This window comes from Alnus glutinosa, chromosome 8 (genome assembly GCF_958979055.1).
Source record: "Alnus glutinosa chromosome 8, dhAlnGlut1.1, whole genome shotgun sequence".
Classification (NCBI taxonomy): Eukaryota; Viridiplantae; Streptophyta; class Magnoliopsida; order Fagales; family Betulaceae; genus Alnus; species Alnus glutinosa.
The window spans coordinates 2,283,132-2,303,492 of record NC_084893.1 but is presented as its reverse complement, the minus strand read 5'-3'; the positions used below and the strand labels follow the sequence as shown (position 1 = coordinate 2,303,492).

The following is a 20,361-nucleotide window of genomic DNA, read 5'->3' as shown; positions in this document are numbered from 1 at the left end:
CTCTATAAAGATCAAGATTATGTGGACTCTGCACATCCTCTAAGCCACGGGGGAATCGGACAACGACCATGGTTGATTCCATCGTCGTCGTCATCATCTCTCTGTATTTATGGAAGTGCAAGATTCACAAGCATGGTCTCTCCATTAGAGCATTTTCCCTCAAGTAATAGTCATGAGGATGAGTTGCAAAGTGAAAAGGCTCGAAAACGGCTCTTAAACCCGATGCTGTTTTACATCTCTATTAACATAGAAAGAGAAAGACGACGAAGAAATAGTATTTCAGCATTGACTGTCCAAATTCAATAATAGGAGACGTCATGTTACAAGAATATTGGATACAAGCCGAGTCCTTCAAACAAATTTGGTTATTTATCGGAACTTAGTCCATGGAGAGATCGATCTAAAATTTGGTTCCGAGTTTATTTTTCATTCCATTCAGGCTACTGAATCATAAAAAAACGAGTGGGCCAAAACAGAGAAAAGGAAAATTCAGATGAGCCATTAAGAACTGAATCTTGAACTGCTCACCTTGCTAATAGTCGAAACCCCAAGTGCGTTCCAATGAGCATACTGTTGACAACCAATTACCTGCTGTTTGAAGTCTTGCTCTTTATTATTAGGGAACATCTGCAATGAGGGCATCCTAATATGTACTACTTCGCGCAGACCAAGATACATAAAACACAGAGATTCATTCATGTTAGATTTTACAAATCTAATGGTGAATATATTGTCACGTGGTGAATTAATTTGCATAGTAATGATGAGATGCTATGTACACAGATACAACAAAACAAAATCTTGACCTGGAAGGATCCTATTAATAAGCCAATTTCCTCATGCACCACTAAAACTAAACCTATCATGGTATCTACAATCAGCTAGCAGAACCTCAATTTTCCAATGCCAAGTTTCTCGCAGAAGCTCTCCAAGCCATTAGGGTTAAACCAATTTTCGTTCATCTGCAGCATATTACAGAAAGGTATTTGTTCCATCACTAAATATATATGTTCAGGTGCTTCACTCAATAAACATGACAGCAAGTGGAAACTTACAAAGTAAGGATAATCCTCAATTCTAAAATCCTCCGGAGCGCCTTCCACGAACAATTTACTAAAGTAAAGAACAAATCTGCCGCATTCCTCGTCATTCGTCTGTTGTGGAACCTGAACAGATTTTTTTTTTTTTTTCCAGGATGCAAATACAAGTGAAAACACAATAGCATTAAAGTGGAAATCATCAATCAAGAGCATATATTGTGGTCACCTTAGGCACCAACAGAGGAATTCGATAAATTAAGTCCTTATCCTCAGGCCTGCCCTCTGCTTCATAAATGTCCAACACAAATCTGAAAGAAACCAAAAAAATCAATAAACTACTATACTGAAACAAGGAGGCAGGGTTTGTTTAGATGCATACTTTCTTATATCTGGTTCAACCCGCCTTGGATTTCCCATTTCGAGCGAATCCAGCAATAACATGCATGGTGTTCTGGTTTTTGATTGCAAGCTCTCACCAAAGTGGCAGAAGATCAAGAGGCTCCAGTGACCCCTAAAGCAATGGCATTTCAAACAATAAAATCCAATCCAATCTATAGGCCAAAGAAACAAGACAACAAAAGAAAAATCCCATGCATTTGCAAGAAAAATAATGTTTAGCGGTCAAGTTAATGGAAAGTACTAACCAGCAAATAATAGGAACCAAAACATATTTCTTTGAAAAAATGTGCTTCTTCTTAATCCATGTTAGCACCTTGGCTTTATGGGGTTGTCCCCTATACAAGTTAAACCATAAGCAGTCAAGGTACGTAAAGGAGGTCCTCTTATCTTCAGAAAAGCTTCCCCATAAATTCCTACACGTCAAACAATTTTATTCAGAAAACAGGCAAAAACATGGAGACTATTGCTCCCACACCAGATTAATTAAGATTATGACTCACTCGAAGTGACATCCAAAAGCTCCACTATCTATCTTTTTTTGTTTAGAAATAGCATTCTTAAGGTTAGCTCTCCTCTTTGATCGCTGACCACGAGGAATGGGAGATAAAGTCCTTGTTAATGCAAAGCTCCTCCTTAGATCTTCAGCTTCTTGTTCACGCGTCCTTTCGCAAGCAGACAAGGACACTACAACATTCTCTGAAATTTGATTACCCAAAAACTGTCAGAGCGAAACAAGCTCCTCCATAGAACTTCATTATTCATCACACCACACAAATCTTCAACAAGTATGACCAAAACGCAAAAGCACCAGCTAAGTTCCGTGGAGACTAAACATACATCTTCAGTTACAACTAAAAGCTTCCACTAATGATAAAAAAGACCAAAACCCAGTATCTCACAGTGTACAAAGGCCTAGCCTAAATGGCTCATCACAAAGAACAACATTTGAAAAGTTCACAAGAACAAAAGCTAAGAAGAATTCTGTATCAATAGATACAAAGAGGTTTTGGAAAAACAAAAATAAAAATAAAATTCAAAACTTTGTTCAGTGTGTGTGTGTGTGTTTTTTTTTCCTTATGCACACCAGATACTCAGAAAATACACTCCTGTAACGTAAAGTTACAATATAATGACAAGGCATGCCACTTTCTTATGCTGTAATTCATACATTGAGCAAGCACACTAACTGTTGACACTACGCTGAAAGCATTTCTCCAAATCAATGTAATTGCACATAAGATACATTAACAAACTACTTTTCCTTCAATACCACTCAAAAGAACTAGTGATCACACATATTCAAACTAAATGTACTTGAAGTCCATAGATTATTACAGTCCACTATCTTTGCCCCCTTATTCCGTAGTAAAATGATCATCATCCCAAGTCAAACTCTCTATCTTTTTAACCATAAAACACATAGGACTTTGGTCGTCCCATGGAAAGTGGCTGAGCCTACCTTACTTAACATAGCATCTGAAAGGCAGATATCCCCACAGCCCATATCAGATATCAGGTACAGTTCAAGCCATTGTCGCATTTGACGGTATCAGATCAGTTTTTGCACTTCACAAGAGTTACAAATACAAATTCCAAATCAAACCATGCCAAAGGTTGCCATTTTATGCAATTTTCTCTTGGAAAAAATACAAAGGGTTAAATACAATTCACCCCCGCAAAGTTGTCGCCCATTTTCAATTTGGCTACCAAAGTTTAAAAATTTGCAATGTGCCCTTACAAAGTTTTCAGAAATTTCAATGTCGTCATTCCGTTAGCCTTTTCGGAATGTGCATCACGTGCGTGGCACATGACTTTTTTATGCAAATTTGTCCATTTTACCCTTATTTAGGCTTGGTCAATTACAGAATTGACCTTAAAGCCATCATCATCCCCTACCTTCAGCTGGGTCCGGGTCGGGTCTCGCAGTAATTCTTCTAATCTCTCGCAGCTCAAAAATGGCTTTTATCATTTCAATTTCTTTTTGACAACACTGCAACACCACCAAACTTGAGGGATTTAAGATAGAAATTATCAATTGGGGAAGAACCCCAACCCTCAGCAAAACCCTCAAGGTTATGGAAACTCTAAAACCAGAACCATCAGCATCACAACCAGAATTTCATCCCAACTCTAAGACCATAACACTCTGAATAATTAAGCTTTCCACCACCCCTACTTCAATTCATATCCACAAATTCAACTCCATAACAAAAACCCAGTTCACAGAGAAAATATTTGACCAACACAATTTCTTTTTTAACCAGAACACCGCAACACCATCAAAGCGACATTCTTTCAAATACCTTGGGGATACAAGGTAGGAAATTAGAAATTATCAATTGGGGAAAACCCAATTCAAGCCAACGATTCAAATTAAAATTGCACAAAACACAAATATTCAACAACAAAATATTTCATTTCATTTCCAACATACACATAACCCGGATCGAGAAGATCCATCTTCTTCACAAACAAAACCAAATAAAAACCAAAAAAAAAAAAAGTGCAAGAAACTAAAATTAAACCCTAACCCAGACCACGCCGACGACAACGAAACAACGCCGGCAAACCAGACCACGTCGGTTGCTTTGAGGTCTTCGACTTTGCTAAGCACCAAATCCAAAACCTCAACCACTTGTTCCAAAACCTCATCGGCTGAGATCGGCGACAATGGGTCTGATCTGGCCGCCACATGGAGCGGCTTCGTATGGCCGTGGTTGCGTCGACCTGCCTTGGCAATCGAGTGGTTCAGCACGTTCGTCGCCTCCGGCGTTAGGGTTTGCTGGATCGTGCTCAGCCCTGCTCTCATTTCTGAATCACCGACTTCACCTAAAGCGAAAAACCCCACGAGCGGTCCCAATTCATGAACTGGGTATTGCAAGAAAAGCTTTGAGTGTGCGAAATTCACATTTGAAAACAAGAAGATGGGTTACGCGTGAAAATCCAGCAAGGCAGGCATGGAAAACGACAACATTTGTGAAGGGTAAAATTGAGAAGTTGACATGGAAAACGACGATATTTTGGAGTGAGTGTAAAATAGACAAATTTGCATTAAAAAAAAGTCACGTGACACACACGTGATGCAAATTCCGTCTGGTTTGACAGATAAGGCAGACGGAATGGCGACATTGAAAATTCTGAAAACTTTGTGAGGGCACATTGCAAATTTTTAAACTTTGGTAGCCAAATTGAAAGCAGGTGACAGCTTTGGGGGATGAATTGTATTTAACCCAAATACAAATTATAAAGAAACAAATAGTACCCCGATCACAAAGTGGTTATTAATTTCCACCAACACCAAAACTCACTCATATCTTTATTCTCTAAATTTACTGAGTATCCGTTAAGTTTAACAGTTTGAAAAAATAGCAACTTCAAAACGCAGCTAATGAAAAATGAGTTAACCGTTTGGTAAAATCATTGTTCAGGCTTTAAAAAATCACTGGTTTGAAACATGAGTTTTTTCACATTTTCAAACTGTCATTTTTTTCAAATAAACTCCCAAACAAGACAATTTCCGCGATTGGTTTAAAAAAAGCGCATAATTGCGCATTTGGCCTGCAAAATCGTGGGGGCCAAGGTCACTCTTAATTTGCAAGCAAACTCAACTAAAACAACTCAAACCCCAATCCAGTGAAAAGAAAAATACAAACCAAATCACTAGACCACCATCAAATTGGAATGTTTGAGCAATAATACAAACATTTTGCAAATGCGCCAATTATCCTTCACCATTAAAAGAATTAGGAGAAAATACAAATAACCCCACCAAAGTTTGACCATTTTTTCAATTTTGCCTCCAATGTTTAAAACTTTGCAATGTACCCCAACGAAGTTCTAAATTTGTCAATGTGGCCAATCTATTAGTGATTTTCGTCAAAGGAAAGGGCCTCACGTGCTCCGCATGTGATTTTTTTTCATGCGGGCTTCTTCATTTTACCCTCAGTTAGACGCGGTCAATTACCGAATTGACCTTCAAATATTTCAGACCTGGACGGCCTTGATTGTTGTTGACGCATCCTTTTTCCCGCAAAAACCTCTGGTCTCCAAAAGGTTCACCAGCAGCAGAGTCACTCCCGACCGTCCGATTGCAATCTTGTTCTCCTCTAATTGCAAGAGCTGGAGCAAAGCATACGCTACGTTTTCTTTGGTCATCCATGTCCCCGCCTTGAGGGCTCGAACCAGAGGCTTAATCGCTCTAGGCGCAGATATGTGCTCCTTGTTCTCGTTGCACAGCGAGAGATTCAAAATCATGGTGACGTCATTTTCTTGGAGCTGAGAATCAGCAGAAGAGACCAACGAAATCAACGGTTTCACCGCACCGGCTTTGGCAATTTTGAGCCTATTTCCCGGCTTGTTCTTGGCAAGGAGTCTGATCTCTATGGCCGCTTGCTTTTGCTCCTCGTCGAACAGGACTCTAGGTCTAAGACGAGTTGGCGGATCAGCTTGTCCTAGTCCGCCGCGCAAGAGATGAGGAGTCGCGGGCTCTCCAAAGAAGTCGTCTGAAACTCACTAGATTTGTTGCTGTTACAGTCGCTAAAAGTTGAGGAGTCGTCGTTGATACTCAGATCACTAAAGTTCCACCCCATGTATGTGTAATTCGCCCCCCTTCCCGTCTCCATGGCCTCAATTCGGTAATTGACCGTGTCTAATTGAGAATAAAATGGAGAAGCATGCATGGAAAAAATCACGTACGGAGCACGTGAGGCCCTTGCCGTCAGAGCAGACGGAAATTACTAACGGGTTGGCCACATTGACAAATTTGAAAATTTCATTGGGGCACGATTCAAAGTTTTAAACATTTGAAACAAAATTGAAAAAGTGGTTGAACTTTTTTTTTTTTGATAAGTAGAGAATTTTATAAAAAGCGTAAAAGGCACCCCTAAGCATACAAGAAGTATACAAAGAGGAAACCAAAACAGGAGAGCGAGGGGAGGGAAGAAAAACACCCGAAAAACCCAAAAACAGGAGGAAACCCAAAGGCCCCTACAAAACCAGCCCACAAAACCCAAGACTAAAACATCACATCAGAGACCTTCTTGCCGGGGCACCTTGCCCCTGCAAGAACCAAAACCCCTGGCATCATAATTAATTGTGCACTCTAGGTTCTTCACTTCACGACACCTTTTAAACTTAGGAGTGGAGACTGGAACCTCTAGACGATGCTCCGCATCAATTAGAGCCATGAAGTCTAAAAAGGCCTTCTCATTCCCATCGTGTGAGACCACCAAAGTTTGAAAACAGAGGTTAAGATCAATTGCTACCCAGGGAGGACCACCAAGCTTTTCAAGACCACCTCCCCACAAAGAATCATCAACAAAGGCTGCCCCGGGAGACTCGCCCACTTCTAAAGGAGAAGGGGCCGTGCCCCTTGGGAGAAGAAAGCCACGCTGAAGAAAAGGCTGACAACCCTTGTCTTGAGCAGGTGTAGACACTAACCCATCCTTTGTTGGATCTAATAAAGGCTTGGTAGCAACCCCAAATGACGGCAAGGAAGAAGCCTTGGAAACACCGAAAGTCTCAAGAGCCTCCCCAAGCAGAAGCTTATCTAATTTGCTAACCTTATTCTTCAGGGAGTATTTAAGCACAAACTTGGATTTCGACGGGTAAATAGGCGCTCCAGACTCCGACATCACAGGGAGAGAAAAACGCAGCCTTTCACCAAGGGCTGCCGCTTCTGATAAGCAAACGTAGGGGACTGGACCAAACCCATCTAGCGTTGGAGAAGGAGCCAGCAAATCGCAATAAACCTCAGACGAAGACGATAACAAAGGACCCTCAACCAGAGCAAATCTCACCAAGGATGCCAAAGGCAGCTTAGCTATAGAAAGCGTCGGGATGCAACCCACGGCTGACTACTCCGGAGCAGCGGCAATCACCTCCACAAAAGTCGCCGAAGATGAGACCTTCAAAGTAGAAGGAGAGTGCACAGCAGACACCGAGCACTCACCTGACAAACAGCCTGAAGCAAACGGCGCCGGAGAAGCAACGACGCCCGCCAAAGCAACTGGGCCCAAGGACGAACCCAGACTCGCTCTCAGACCCATAGAAAATGCGTTGGAGCCGCGTACTTGATCAAAACCTGACATGGAAGACTTCTTAGACCTACAGCACACTCTACTGGACCTATCCCTAAAACACCTCCAGCCCAACCCATAACCACTCTTAAGCAACCGACCCAGCCCAAATCTGCCCATTCTCCACTTCAGCCCAACAGAGGAGTGCAAGCCCAAAAAAAGCCTATGCTCACAAGCCCAACCAAGTCACGCTTCAAAAGGACCAAGGAGCTTCCTGAGAACCCCAAACTCCTTTGAGGCGTCACCATCACACTTCTTCAAGCATGCCAAACTACCTCTTCTGGACACGAAACCCACTGAAGCGTCACTTTCACCCACTGCAGCCCTCTGCATGGAACACGCCAGACTGCACCCACAGGAACCTTGAATCTTGGAGCCACCAACAAGAGGGTCTTTACCCAGAGGATCAGAAGAAAAACACTCCATTGCGTAGCAGTCAACCGCCTGCCGGATCATCTCCTGCTCCCGACCCATCGGAATAAGCTTCTCCATCTCACACCAGACCACAGGCACCGACTGAACCTAAGGCCCGTCAACTACGACAGGAGCCTGCGAGCGTACCACCTCAGTGAACGACAAAACGCCCGCGACCTTACTCAATTTCTTCCCCACCGGAGCGCCACCAGAGGATGACGACACCATCGTGGAACCAAAAAAAACCAACACTTTGCTCAATTCCCCAGAAACACGACCCCACCCCCGCCCGCCACGGCCTTCAGGGAACACTACCATTCCTCTCCGGCCACCCACATCGTAAACCGCCACCTCCAAGAACCGGCCGGAGCTATTACCACCTAACCGAATGATGGTCACCTTCAAACCCTCCCTAAAAGATTTCACGAACAACTCGGAACCACGATCTCGCAGCACCTCTTCCACCATCAACAACAACCAAGCTACGCAATGCTCGCCCAGCAAAACCCACCCCGAGAACCCATTCCTCTTTTCCACCACCCTCAACTCAACAAACCCTTTCACCACAGAGAAGGTGAAATATTTCGCCTCCACAAAGAATCGGTTCTCCATACCCAACCGCACAGGACAACCCCCGAGGGGGTTCGCAGCAGCCACGCGGCGCTCACATGACTGAAGTCCAAGAGACGCAAGCTGATCAGATCCAACAAACTCTAGGAGTGCAGAACCACTCTTTACTTAGCACTCCTTTACAAGTTAGAGAGAAAGAAAGGAGGAAGGGACATATCTGAGGCTGAAGACTAGCGGGACGCGCCTACACGCGCCACCACTGGGGAGAGGACACTCATAAAAGCTAACATTAATTGTATTTTCCCCAAAGACTTAACATTAAAAGCTAAAACTTCGTTTGGTTAATTACAAATAAAAAATGTTTGGGGTAGTTACCTTTTCCCACCATGAACTACCGCTCATTGTCAATATGCTACCACGAACTGACACTCTCACCAAAAAAGAGCATTGAACTACTATTTACATACCAAAACCCCGCTTCCGCCAGTCAAATTTGTGAAAAAGACTCAAATACCCTAACTTAAAATCAAAATTTACATATGATACCCTCAAAATTAAACAAACAAATACCAAACAAAAAAAAAAAAGGCAAAGGAAAAAGGAAAAGAAAGGGGGTGGCTGCTGGTGGGGAGGGGGTGGTCTGCAAGCCACCCCAGAGGTGGTGCCAGCAACCTCTGGGGTGGCTTGCGGCCAACCCCATAACTGCCACCCCGAGACCTGGGGGTGGCCATGCGCCACCCCTCGGGTTTAGGAAGTTGGGGTGGCCGCGCAGCCATCTCCAGGTTTGGGGTGGCCATGAGCCACCCTAGAGGTTTAATATTTTTTATTAAATTGTTGTTTAAGGGCATTTTTATCTTTAAACAAAATTTAACGTTTAAAAATATAATATTTGTCCGATTTAACGAGATTTCCTAACGGAATAGGGATTTTGGTGTGTAAATGGTAGTTCAATGCACTCTTTTGGTAAGGGTGTCAGTCCGTGAGGGCAATGTGGCATATTGATAGTAATGGGTAGTTCATGGGAAAAGGTAATTTCCCCAAAATGTTTTCATTTTTAGAACTTTCTAACGTTTTCTCATAAACCAAACAATTACCTAAGAACATATGGATATAATATATTAAGAACAAAAAGGCAAAGTAATAAACGGCGGAGAATGATTTACCAGAAGTGCAAGTATCGCCATCGATTGAGATAATCTCCCGGACGAGCTTTCTCTTTTCCTTCCTCATCGATAGTTCGAGTCCTAGTGAGAGAGTTTCGCCGTAGAAGTGATTCGGTGCACGTGTGACCGTTAGGAAGAATCTTGGACCGTCAAAAATGGCTTTGAAAACCTAATTGCAAGGCCATTTTTTTTTTATGGAAAAACTACGTAAAGGCCCCTCAAACTACCGATGGTTTCTATCCCTTGTATTATCAATACTAGCACCGTAACCCTCCAAACTATCAAAGATTACAAAAAATACCACTTTTGCCAAAAATATCTCTATAATACCTATGCCCCTTTTGTCGAAATATTTTTATAGTACCTTTGCCATGTATAATATTTTCAATTAAAACATGATAAAATTTAAATTTAAAAATCAAATAAATATTAAAAAAATTAAAAACAAAACTAAAAAAAAAATATGGGGTGGCCGGTTTGGCCAATGGGGTGGAAGAGCCGCCCCTAAGGCCGATTTGAGGGTGGCTCATGGCCCTTGGGAGTGGTTCGGCCAACCCCAAGGGCCAAAAAGACAACAAAATAATAAATAATAATAGTGTTTGGTCATTGGGGGTGGCCGAACCACTCCCATATTCTTTATTATTTTTTTAAAAAATATTTTAATTTTTAAATTTTTAAATTGTTTTAACTATTTAAAAAATAAATATATATATATATATATATATATATATATAACACGTGGCAATTGTATTATTAGACTATTTCGACAAAATTGATCTTTTTAGTACTCTTTGATAGTTTTAGGGGTCATAGTACAAAGGTTGGTAGTTCAGATGATTACTTTAACAACGACTAGTAGTTTGTAAGGTTTTTTTTTTTTTTTTTTTTTTTGTAGTTTTACCTTTTTTTATTCATACATGTACAACTCTACTCCATTAATGCTAAGATGAATACTCATATTTCTTGTGTTCTTCTCAATTGATGTGATGTTTAAAAATATTATTAAATTAAATTATATAATGTCTCTTAAGGAAAAATACACTTTACCCCTAAAAGTATCTTGCCATTTGCGCTTTTGCATCCAATGTTCAAAAATCGGCAATAGACCCCCACAATCTATCTAACTTTGGGAAATCGTACATTTCGTCCATGTTGTCCGTCTCTTTGGACGGAAACGAAGTCATGTGCAATGCGCGTGACCTTTTAAGGCTGCATCGAGACCATTTTGCCCCTCCTCCATTCAGAGAAATATTCCTCTGAATCAACAAGCCTCATAGCAATCCAGTTGGATCGGACGACGGGCGGGAAGTTTCCGGTGAGGAATCGGACGATACCGATTAAATGGTGGTGGAGGTAACCGACGGCGTAGATCTGAAGCAAGTAGAGGCGTAGAGTTGACCAGAACTGGAGTCGGTGGTGAGCTCAATAGAGTAGCAGCAAGAGGCGACGACGCAAGAGGTTTAGCCATTGGAGTTGGTGCAACCGGCTTTGATGGAGTTAGCGCCACAGGTTTCACAGGACCCGAAGCCGGTGGAGACAACAATGGAGACGTGGCCGAAGCCTGAGATTTAGGCATGAGATTGCAAACTCCGATTATGAGCAATTCGAAGAGTTTTCAAGAACAAGATGAGCTTGTGGTTGTTTTGAATTCCGAAAATGAAAGAACCTTATAATTCTCTAGTGCTGAAAAACGATGGGGGTGGATGATGGGTTGGTTTCAATGGGGACGAAATGCCCGCTCCAGCTATAGCCGCGCTTTGGGGTTCGAACTTTGGGTGCGAGCAAATCAAATCAAAATCAGCGGGAAAAAAGGCGGAGTGGTAGATCTCTGGGAAACTCTTTAACAGAAAGAATGTCGACAAACAGGGACTGCACTCCAACGCCAGCGATAATGACGCCGATCAACGCGAATGCGAGCAAGCATTTCCAATCCATTGATTCAGAGGAATATTTATCTGAATGGAGGAGGAGCATAATGGTTCTATGCAGCCTTAAAAGGTTGCACGTGACTTCGTTTCCGTCCAAAGTGACATACAACATGGATGGAAGGTACGATCTGCCAAAGTTTGATAGATTGAGGGAGTCTATTGCCGATTTTTGAACATTAAACTCCAAAACACAAAATAATTGAATACTGCAGGGGGTAAAGTGTGCTTTCCCCTAAATTCATTGTACTTTTTTTTTTTCTTCCAATTTTTACTATATAATACTAAAAAATGTCACACGTATTCAATCGCTAATAATATGTGTTTTGTATGTATTCATAAACGACACATCATACCATACCATACCATACCATACCATATCATCCCATGCGATTCATTTTGGGTACTATATATAAATATATCACTTTTTCACCACTTATATTGATTAAGCGTTAATTTGCTTCAACTTAAAATCAAGTTGTAGAGATTATAATAAAAAAGTTATGATTATTGGATATTGATATTTTTTATTTCCTTTATTTAAAATAATACTTAAAACCAATCCAAATTTAAATATACAAAAATTTGTTTGATAAATTTTTTCTCAAAATTGAGTTTAAATATTTTTTTTAAAAAAATTTAAATCAATTAAATTGATATTTATCTTTTTTTTTTTTATAAGTAATTGTAATTTTATTAAAAAAACAAAGTAAGATGCCCTTAGTACACATGGAGTATACAAGAAGCAACAACCTCACCACCAACCCGACAAGGAACAGCCCATAAAACAACCCAACCCTAAGCCCCTAAAGCTCACAATCCTCAATCATATCCCACCGCCTATGATCCTCATCAAGGGCATAGAGGAAAGCCACAGTTTTATCCCCCTTATCCTCGAAAACCGAAGAGCACACCAAAGACAACTCCAAAGGAGAGATAGCCTGGAGGCCACCCACATAATTGAGAGTGCGAGCTTGATTTGAATAACCCCTGCCTGAGAAACCACGTTCTGCCTGTGAAATAGAGGACAAGCTCGACTCTAGAAACCCCCACTTGAGAAAACCCACATCTCCGTGCTTTCCTTGACCCACCACCGACTTCGACTTCCTCCCTTTACGCTTGTACTGAATCAGAGGCTTGGACTTGGGTTATTCCAAGGATGAGGAAGGAAGAATCCTCCCTTTCGGCGAGCCCATCACAAGGGGAACTTGAGGACCCAAGGTAGAAGTTTCCGACCCAAGCCATAAGTCCACATGGTCATGAACCTAGGGAAAAAGCACTGATATATTATCATAAAATTGCTTCCGACCAGCCTCTAAGGAAGCCATAGGAGAGACTGGAAGAGGAAAATGAGAAGAATCGGTGCCAAGAACTGGACTCGGATCCAAAACCATATTTGAACAAATACCCGACATCGAATCTGAACCCATATCCGAACCCGGATCGGACTCCACACCTGCAGAAGTGAAGCCACGTCCCACTAAAACCGACCCTCTCTTCTTCTTCCAAATGGGTTTAAACCCAACCCGAGTACATTTAACACATGAGGACCGTTTGGGCTTCTGTCCTAGCCCAAAAAGCTGGGCCACAAACGAAGCAACCAGGTCCAGGTCTGATTTGAGGAGCTCTGACCTGAGGACCTCGAGAATAACCTTCCAGAAACTAGGGCTATCCAGCTTTAATGTCCTGCTCTTTCCACCACCATAGCTCTGGATCGTCGATTTCTTCTCCATCAACCCCGAAGTCTTCACCTCAATATCAAAACAGTCCACCGCCACTCTCAAATCCTCTTTGTCTTTGAACCGTGACATCGGCAACATATCCAACTCGCACATCTCCGCCTTCAGTCTTGACATAGCCGCGACCTCAGCAGAGAAAGCAGCTATCCCACACACCACCTCCGTGTAAGATGAAGCCACACCCTTATCGGTTCTAACCCGGAAAGAAACCCACAGGAAGAAAGCTGCATCTTCTTCCGATCCGAAGTTGCCACAACACACCAACGACCCATACGGTGACTCTAGGACCGCCACCATATTACTCAGCTCACCCGCAAATCGCCTCCAACCTCGTCCATCTCGACCCTTCGAGAGCCAAATAGACCCTTTTCGACCACCAGCTGCGAAAGAGGACACCTTTAGAAGCCTACCTGCCTGATTTCCCCCTATCTGAACAATCACCAGCTTTGACTCCTCACTAAAAGACTTCACAAAATCCATAATACCCGGCGACTTTAGCGCCTCCTTCACCGTGTCCACCAAACAAGCGAAACACAGTGAGCCCAAAACCACCACCACTAAAAAAGACTTCCTTTTTTCCTCCAAACGCAAAACTGAAAAACCTGACTTCACCGAAAAAAAGGAACTCTTTAGCTTCCACGACAAATCTACGCTCCATGACAAGCCTCGAAACGTTAAGCTATGAAAAGCCGCATCACATAGTACGAACAAGAAGAAACAAAACGGGGACAAAACTTGTCTACCTAAACAGAGAAAGAAAATTAAGGAAGAAATGACGATCTAAGGATGGAAGCTAGCGGGACACGCCTGCACGCGCCACCACTAGTGGAGGGAGAGAGAGAGGATATTGTGGCATAAGCGGAGAGAAAGAGAATATACAAGTCTGATATATTTTTTTAAAATGCATGTGATTTGTTAATATTATTTAAAATATATGCAAAAATTATACATGATAATGGATAAGAATAGATGTGAATCTAATAGATTAAATTAAAAAAATTTTAGCGAAAAACTTTTTTCAAATTTATTAATACAAGGCAATGTAATATTTAATTTTTCTAAAGGAAAAACGTAGAACATGGAAACACGTAGCAAGTTACGACTGAGAAGCATGCGATCCCACCTCTTTCCCCATAAAACACACCACGCTAATTTGGCCACTCTGTTTCGCAGTGCGGTAAGTGCCTCCTCGCTTAAGCAAAGCACAGAAGTCAAACCCGGATAGCATCCCAACTCATTGAGTCCGAACCGAGTCGATTCGCCATGGAAGGTCAGGAAGGGACTCAGGAGCTCCACCTCGTGCTCGCCCACAAGCTCTTCCTTCTGAGGCACCCCGACGTGCAGGACATCGAGAAGGTCCGCCTCAAAGAGGAGGTCTTCGCCGTCGTCAAAGCTGACGGTGAGTCTCCGATCCCCACCGAGATTTTCCAAGTTAGGCCTCCGATTCCGTCTCACAAAACGGTTTTGTTGTTGTTTTTGTTTGTGTGGTGTAGATATGGCTGTGTTGTATGAAGACCTAATCGCCGATTCGGTGTTGGAGAGAGATCAGGGCGTTATGGACGCGATGCGCACAAAGAATGACGACGAGATTAAGAAGCTCGACGAAAAGTGAGTTTGTGTTTGATTTTATTTTATTTATTTTTTTAGATGTTTGAATTTCACGTAATTTGGGAAAATAAATTAATTTTTTGATATTTTGGGTCTTATGTTAAGAATTAGACTTGACGTAGGGAAAATGTTATATTTGGGGTGCTTTTGGATCCGAAATCGTATGTGAACTTTGAGATTTAGGTCCCTAGTGGCTCTTAGTCTCACGCATTTAGCAACCAAACGCATTGCTTTTGTTCACCCTATGTATGGACATTGGGGGTTTAAGGGTACCTTGATTAAGGGTTTTGCTTTTGACTAGTATGTTATCGCAATAAGGTAATATGAAAATTGTGGGATGCAAGATTCCACACAATCCAAAACTTACAATCGCAAACGCCCCTCTCTTTTCTCTTCAAATTTCCTGCATTTTCTCATTAACCAAGCAGAGAAAAACCCAAAAATTCCAACAATACTCAATAGAAACTCATACGGCAAGTTTCTTAAAAAACTTCTCTCTAGTGTGGGATGCTTTGGGCGCTAACATGCGCATATAGTCTTTCCTGGAGATTCTTGGGAACCTTTGTGTTTCTTCATTGGATTTTGAACGGAGATTGGCCGGGGTTCAGATTCGGAATAGTTTCTGTCATTTCCTACTGGTTCTTTTTCTGAGATTGTTAGAATCTAGATAGTTTTGACGAGTTTTGGGGGCTTTCATTGAAAGCCGATTGTTATTGGTTGGATTGTAGTGATAGTTATTTTTTTTTTCTTCCTTATTCTTGCGGTGATCCATGGCAAAAAAAGGTCGAGGTAGAGAATGAGGTCGTGGTAGGGGTGGAAGTAGTGGTGGAGGAAGTGGATCAGTGGGAAATTTATTTCACTAGATTCTAAGATGGAGAATGGTGCTGGGAATAATGAGAGTTGTTCTGTGGAGGAAGGCCAGATTTCTGATTTTGATAAGAGGAATATTTCCAATCATGGTGTTAGTGGTGACATTAAAGCTAGTTGTGATTCTATTGTGGAAGAATATGCAAAATTTTATGGTGAATTGTGGCTCTAAACAAGCTATTCAGAGGTAGTTCTTGCAAATTATCTGAAGATGACTCTATGGATTGTAGCTCTGATAGCTCAGAATGGTGCTGGAGTTTCTTTGGGGAAGGCATGTTTTAGTCCCACATTGGGAAAATGAGTAGTCCATAAAGAGTGGATGAATTATATAGACACTTATGGGTGCAAAGTCCCATATTGGTTCCTTACTAGGTGAGACGGGCTTTATAAGTGATTATAGGGAGCTCCTTGCCTCCTAGATTTAATTCTTAGAAAGGAAAAAAGAAAAGTCAGTGGAATGTTCATGCTGAGAGATTAATGGGCGTAGGCTTGTGATGGGTACTTGATGATCTAGTTGTTGGATGATTTCAAATGGGTTTACATGTGCAAAAAGGTATAAGGGGATTTAGCAGCTAAAGAGTCTTGTGCAGAGGCTGATATTTTTATTTTTATTTTTTTTACAAGTAAGAAACCAATCTCATTAATTTTTGTGACTGATATTCTTCTTTTGTGAGAATAGTGTAACAAGATCTAAAGTTTGTATTTGAATTCGGTTGAGTTGATCAGGCTTGGTCTGAACCTTAATAATATGGCTGAGAGTTCACTTAATGCTGACTCAGATAAAATCCTGATTGATCTGAGTGGCAATACCAGGTCTAAGATAATAGATAGTATTCTTTATAGCAGCTGGTTGTGGATCTTCCGGATGAGTAAGGAATTTGTATTTCTGGAACTATGTCTAACAATACCACTTTAATAACACAATCAGTTGGTCTATTGGTTTGATGGAATTTTGAGTACCTATTGGGATCTAAAGTCTTTATTGGGGTCTAGTTAATCAATTCATTTTTTCACTTGAGCGATTCTATCTGGTTGGACTTTGTTCAGGATAGCTGATGCTGAAGAAAACTTAGGTGAAAGTGAAGTTCGAGAAGCTCATTTGGCAAAATCCTTGTTTTTCATTCGAATTGGTGACAAGGTACGTAAGTATCATAACTTATTACTCTCGAAAGTATTGTCTGCTTACAGTGGTATTTAATTTGCACTCTCAACTTATTCCTCCATGAAACCCAGGAGAAAGCATTGGAACAACTAAAGGTGACAGAAAGCAAAACAGTTGCAGTTGGCCAAAAGATGGACTTGGTGTTCTATACACTGCAGCTGGGATTTTTCTACATGGATTTTGATCTAATTTCCAAAAGCATTGATAAAGCAAAGAAGTAAGTAATGATATGAAATTTGTCAACAATATTCTGTGGTTCTCTTCTTGAAAGTTGGGCACATGAGTCATTGAATTATAACTGTTTGCATAATGGTGTCAGCTTGTTTGAAGAGGGAGGAGATTGGGAAAGGAAGAACCGTTTGAAGGTGTATGAAGGCTTGTACTGCCTGTCCACTCGAAACTTCAAGAAGGCAGCGGATCTATTTTTGGATTCTATTTCAACCTTCACAACTTATGAACTTTTTCCTTATGACACCTTCATATTCTACACTGTTCTCACAAGCATTATATCCTTGGATAGAGTTTCCCTGAAGCAAAAGGTATTTTAGGTTTTCTCAATGCAGGCAACTTATGTCATTTATTTTATTTTATTTCTATTTTCCCGACCCAGTTCTGTGCTATTAATTTTATTAATTATGAATTGATCCTTGTTAGGTGGTGGATGCTCCGGAGATCCTGACAGTGATTGGAAAAATTCCTCATCTTTCAGAGTTTTTGAACTCTTTATATGATTGCCAATATAAATCATTTTTCGTGGCATTTGGTAAGTGGAGATCTAATATTTTCCTTGATCTTTTTAACATAATAATTGAATATGTTAAGAAATATAAGTTTTTTTTCGATTTGTCTGCATGGTCTGCTTTCTTGTGATACTCATTAGGGCTTTATAAAAATTATGTGATATGGGATAAGAGCTACTCCTATCTGTACCTGTCTGTTTATTCGTATCTTGTCTGATTCTTTGTACCTCAAAGTTTATGTTTTTGAATTTTATTTTCAGCTGGCCTGACGGAGCAAATAAAATTGGACCGCTATTTGCATCCGCACTTCCGGTATTATATGAGGGAGGTCAGAACTGTGGTTTATTCCCAGTTTTTGGAATCCTACAAGAGTGTCACAATTGAAGCAATGGCCAAGGCATTCGGAGTTACAGTGGAGTTTATTGATCTGTAAGTGTGTAAATTTCATCGATGCTATATGTTAAGAGTCCTGATTCAAAGGAGTTTCTGATTTTCTTTTGAGACTGGTGTATTTAATTGAGTTTCTAATCCACCCATTTTCTACTATAGGGAGCTCTCGCGTTTTATTGCGGCTGGGAAACTTCATTGTAAGATTGATAAAGTCGCAGGTGTTCTTGAGACTAATCGTCCAGATGCAAAGAATGCTCTTTACCAAGCAACTATCAAGCAAGGGGACTTCCTATTAAACAGGATCCAGAAGCTGTCTCGTGTGATCGATCTGTGAAGTTATAAATTGGAATGGCGCAAGAATCTGCATATTTCAGTGGAATGAATACACAGAGCACAAGGAAGTCTTGTTGGATGCCTTTCTATTTGATAAATCTGATATTAACTTAGCATAGTCCATCTGTTTTCTGAATTTATCAAGGCATTGAACGTACTGATTTCAGATGTCAGTTTTCTGTTTGTTTCGCTCATTCTTTTTTTTTCTGTCCGTGGCCCCCAAGACATAAAATTGTCCACTGAAAAATTTGATGATGAATGAGGTGTGACTGTAGGACTTATTTTGTCTAAGCCAACTGATTAGATTTTTGAAGCTTCGTGATGAAAATCTCATTGCAGTGACAGTGAGTGAAGATTCATTTCCTTTCGTGGTGCTGCTTTTAGTCTCTTGTCCTGAAGCTACATATACAGCTTCCGCTGGCGTGTATGCGGATGCCAATTTAAGTATTTTATAGTATTTTATATATATATATATATTAGAGTTCATTTTAGCTTCCTTATGGTGTCTTTTCTGGATGACGTGAATTTAATTTTTTTTTGCTTAAAAAATTACATTTCGTAGATCACCTTTTAAGATAATTTTTATTTTATTAAATTCATGTCATTCAGAAAGAGTTTTAACATTTCTCTCTCTCTATATGTGTGTGTGAAATTTAACTTATATTATAATATGAATTATTTTCATTTTACTTGAAATAAAAAAGTTATTTTCCCTAAAACTAATCTGATTACTGAGCCCTGATGTAACTAAGCTTAGATTCCACACCATTGTAAGACGGGTCTTCAATAATATCTCCATTATAATCTTGTTAACTTAGAAACCTTTCATTTTATCAATCACTAGCATTAGACTATAATATGAATCTGGCTCAAGGAGAATTTTGATATTCCAAAAATCCTATCATTGGCGTGTAATAACTTAAATGGAATAGTGTTAGTAAATAGTTAAAATGGTAAGGCTGCTGAGAGAATTTTAAAAAAGTGGCTCACCAGAATAGAGAAAAGTGATTTTTAACTATTTTAATGAGTAAAATTTGATGAAGTTATTAGGAATGCTCTCACCACACTCATCTCTTATTATAGAAGTGCTAACTGCTAAGAACCAAACAAGCCAGCTTTGAACGCCACTTTCGGCGTGAACAGTTTGATGCCTTATTGGCTTATGAATATCATCATTGCCTTAATGCTTTCTTTAATTTGTGCCCATTTCTTACCTACTAAATAACTGCACTAGCCTATTGTTCATTACGGCACCTAGCTTAGATGTTCAAGAGAGATACGCTAGCTAACTAACTAACAGTTATACTCCTCATCTCAAAACAAACAAAATATATATATATATATATATATATATATATATATATATATATATATATATATATATATATATATATATATATATATATATATAGCCAAAATTTCAAAATTAAATGCTAACTCACTATCATCCTCTACTTCTGTCCTAAAAAGAAAAAAAAAAAAGAAAAAAAAAAGGAAGGATTTATGATCTGATCATTTTTAAGTTTTTTGGATAATAGAAATGAGGAGATTAGTATCTGATAACTCTACTGCTCAGCAAAAATTTATTCGACCAAAATGAAATTTTTAACAACGAATTATCTTGAACCCATCATTCTGGAAAGTATTGTTAGGTGTTATACTACAAAAAATCTTATAATTAATTCTTATTATTTTATTTAAGTTGACTTTCTCTGGACACCATTTTCCAACACCACAAAACACATCAATAGACTTTTCTTCCCTCTCCCCCTGTAAATAATTCCAAAGGGCCAGCTTTCATGTGCTTACTATGGGCTCATTTTCATACAAAAACCCATGACTCCAAGGGGCCCTGATTTCGTCTATGGCAACAGTGTATTTAAAATAGCCCAAAAAATAAAAAAAAGGAAAGGCCAGGGAATATATATATATAT

At 40.2% G+C, this 20,361-nt stretch overlaps 2 protein-coding genes and 1 pseudogene across 2 annotated transcripts; 1 reads left to right on the top strand and 2 right to left on the bottom strand.

Annotated features, from left to right (window-relative positions):
• Positions 1 to 705: 705 nt before the first annotated feature.
• Positions 706 to 9,865, bottom strand: LOC133875715 (probable ubiquitin-like-specific protease 2A). The gene is made up of 7 exons (XM_062313925.1): positions 9,664 to 9,865; positions 1,940 to 2,135; positions 1,685 to 1,852; positions 1,420 to 1,551; positions 1,267 to 1,348; positions 1,056 to 1,166; positions 706 to 962 (listed from the first exon to the last, which is right to left on the bottom strand). Exons 1-7 carry the CDS (start codon positions 9,728 to 9,730, stop codon positions 882 to 884), a joined length of 837 nt encoding a protein of 278 aa, XP_062169909.1. The 5' UTR covers positions 9,731 to 9,865; the 3' UTR covers positions 706 to 881.
• On the bottom strand, positions 5,280 to 6,444 carry LOC133874631 (U-box domain-containing protein 11-like; annotated as a pseudogene).
• Positions 9,866 to 14,474: 4,609 nt separating the features above from the next.
• LOC133875616 (26S proteasome non-ATPase regulatory subunit 6) lies at positions 14,475 to 18,790 on the top strand. The gene is made up of 8 exons (XM_062313799.1): positions 14,475 to 14,726; positions 14,821 to 14,935; positions 16,850 to 16,940; positions 17,036 to 17,181; positions 17,284 to 17,503; positions 17,619 to 17,727; positions 17,965 to 18,133; positions 18,254 to 18,790. Exons 1-8 carry the CDS (start codon positions 14,591 to 14,593, stop codon positions 18,426 to 18,428), a joined length of 1,161 nt encoding a protein of 386 aa, XP_062169783.1. The 5' UTR covers positions 14,475 to 14,590; the 3' UTR covers positions 18,429 to 18,790.
• Positions 18,791 to 20,361: the final 1,571 nt, after the last annotated feature.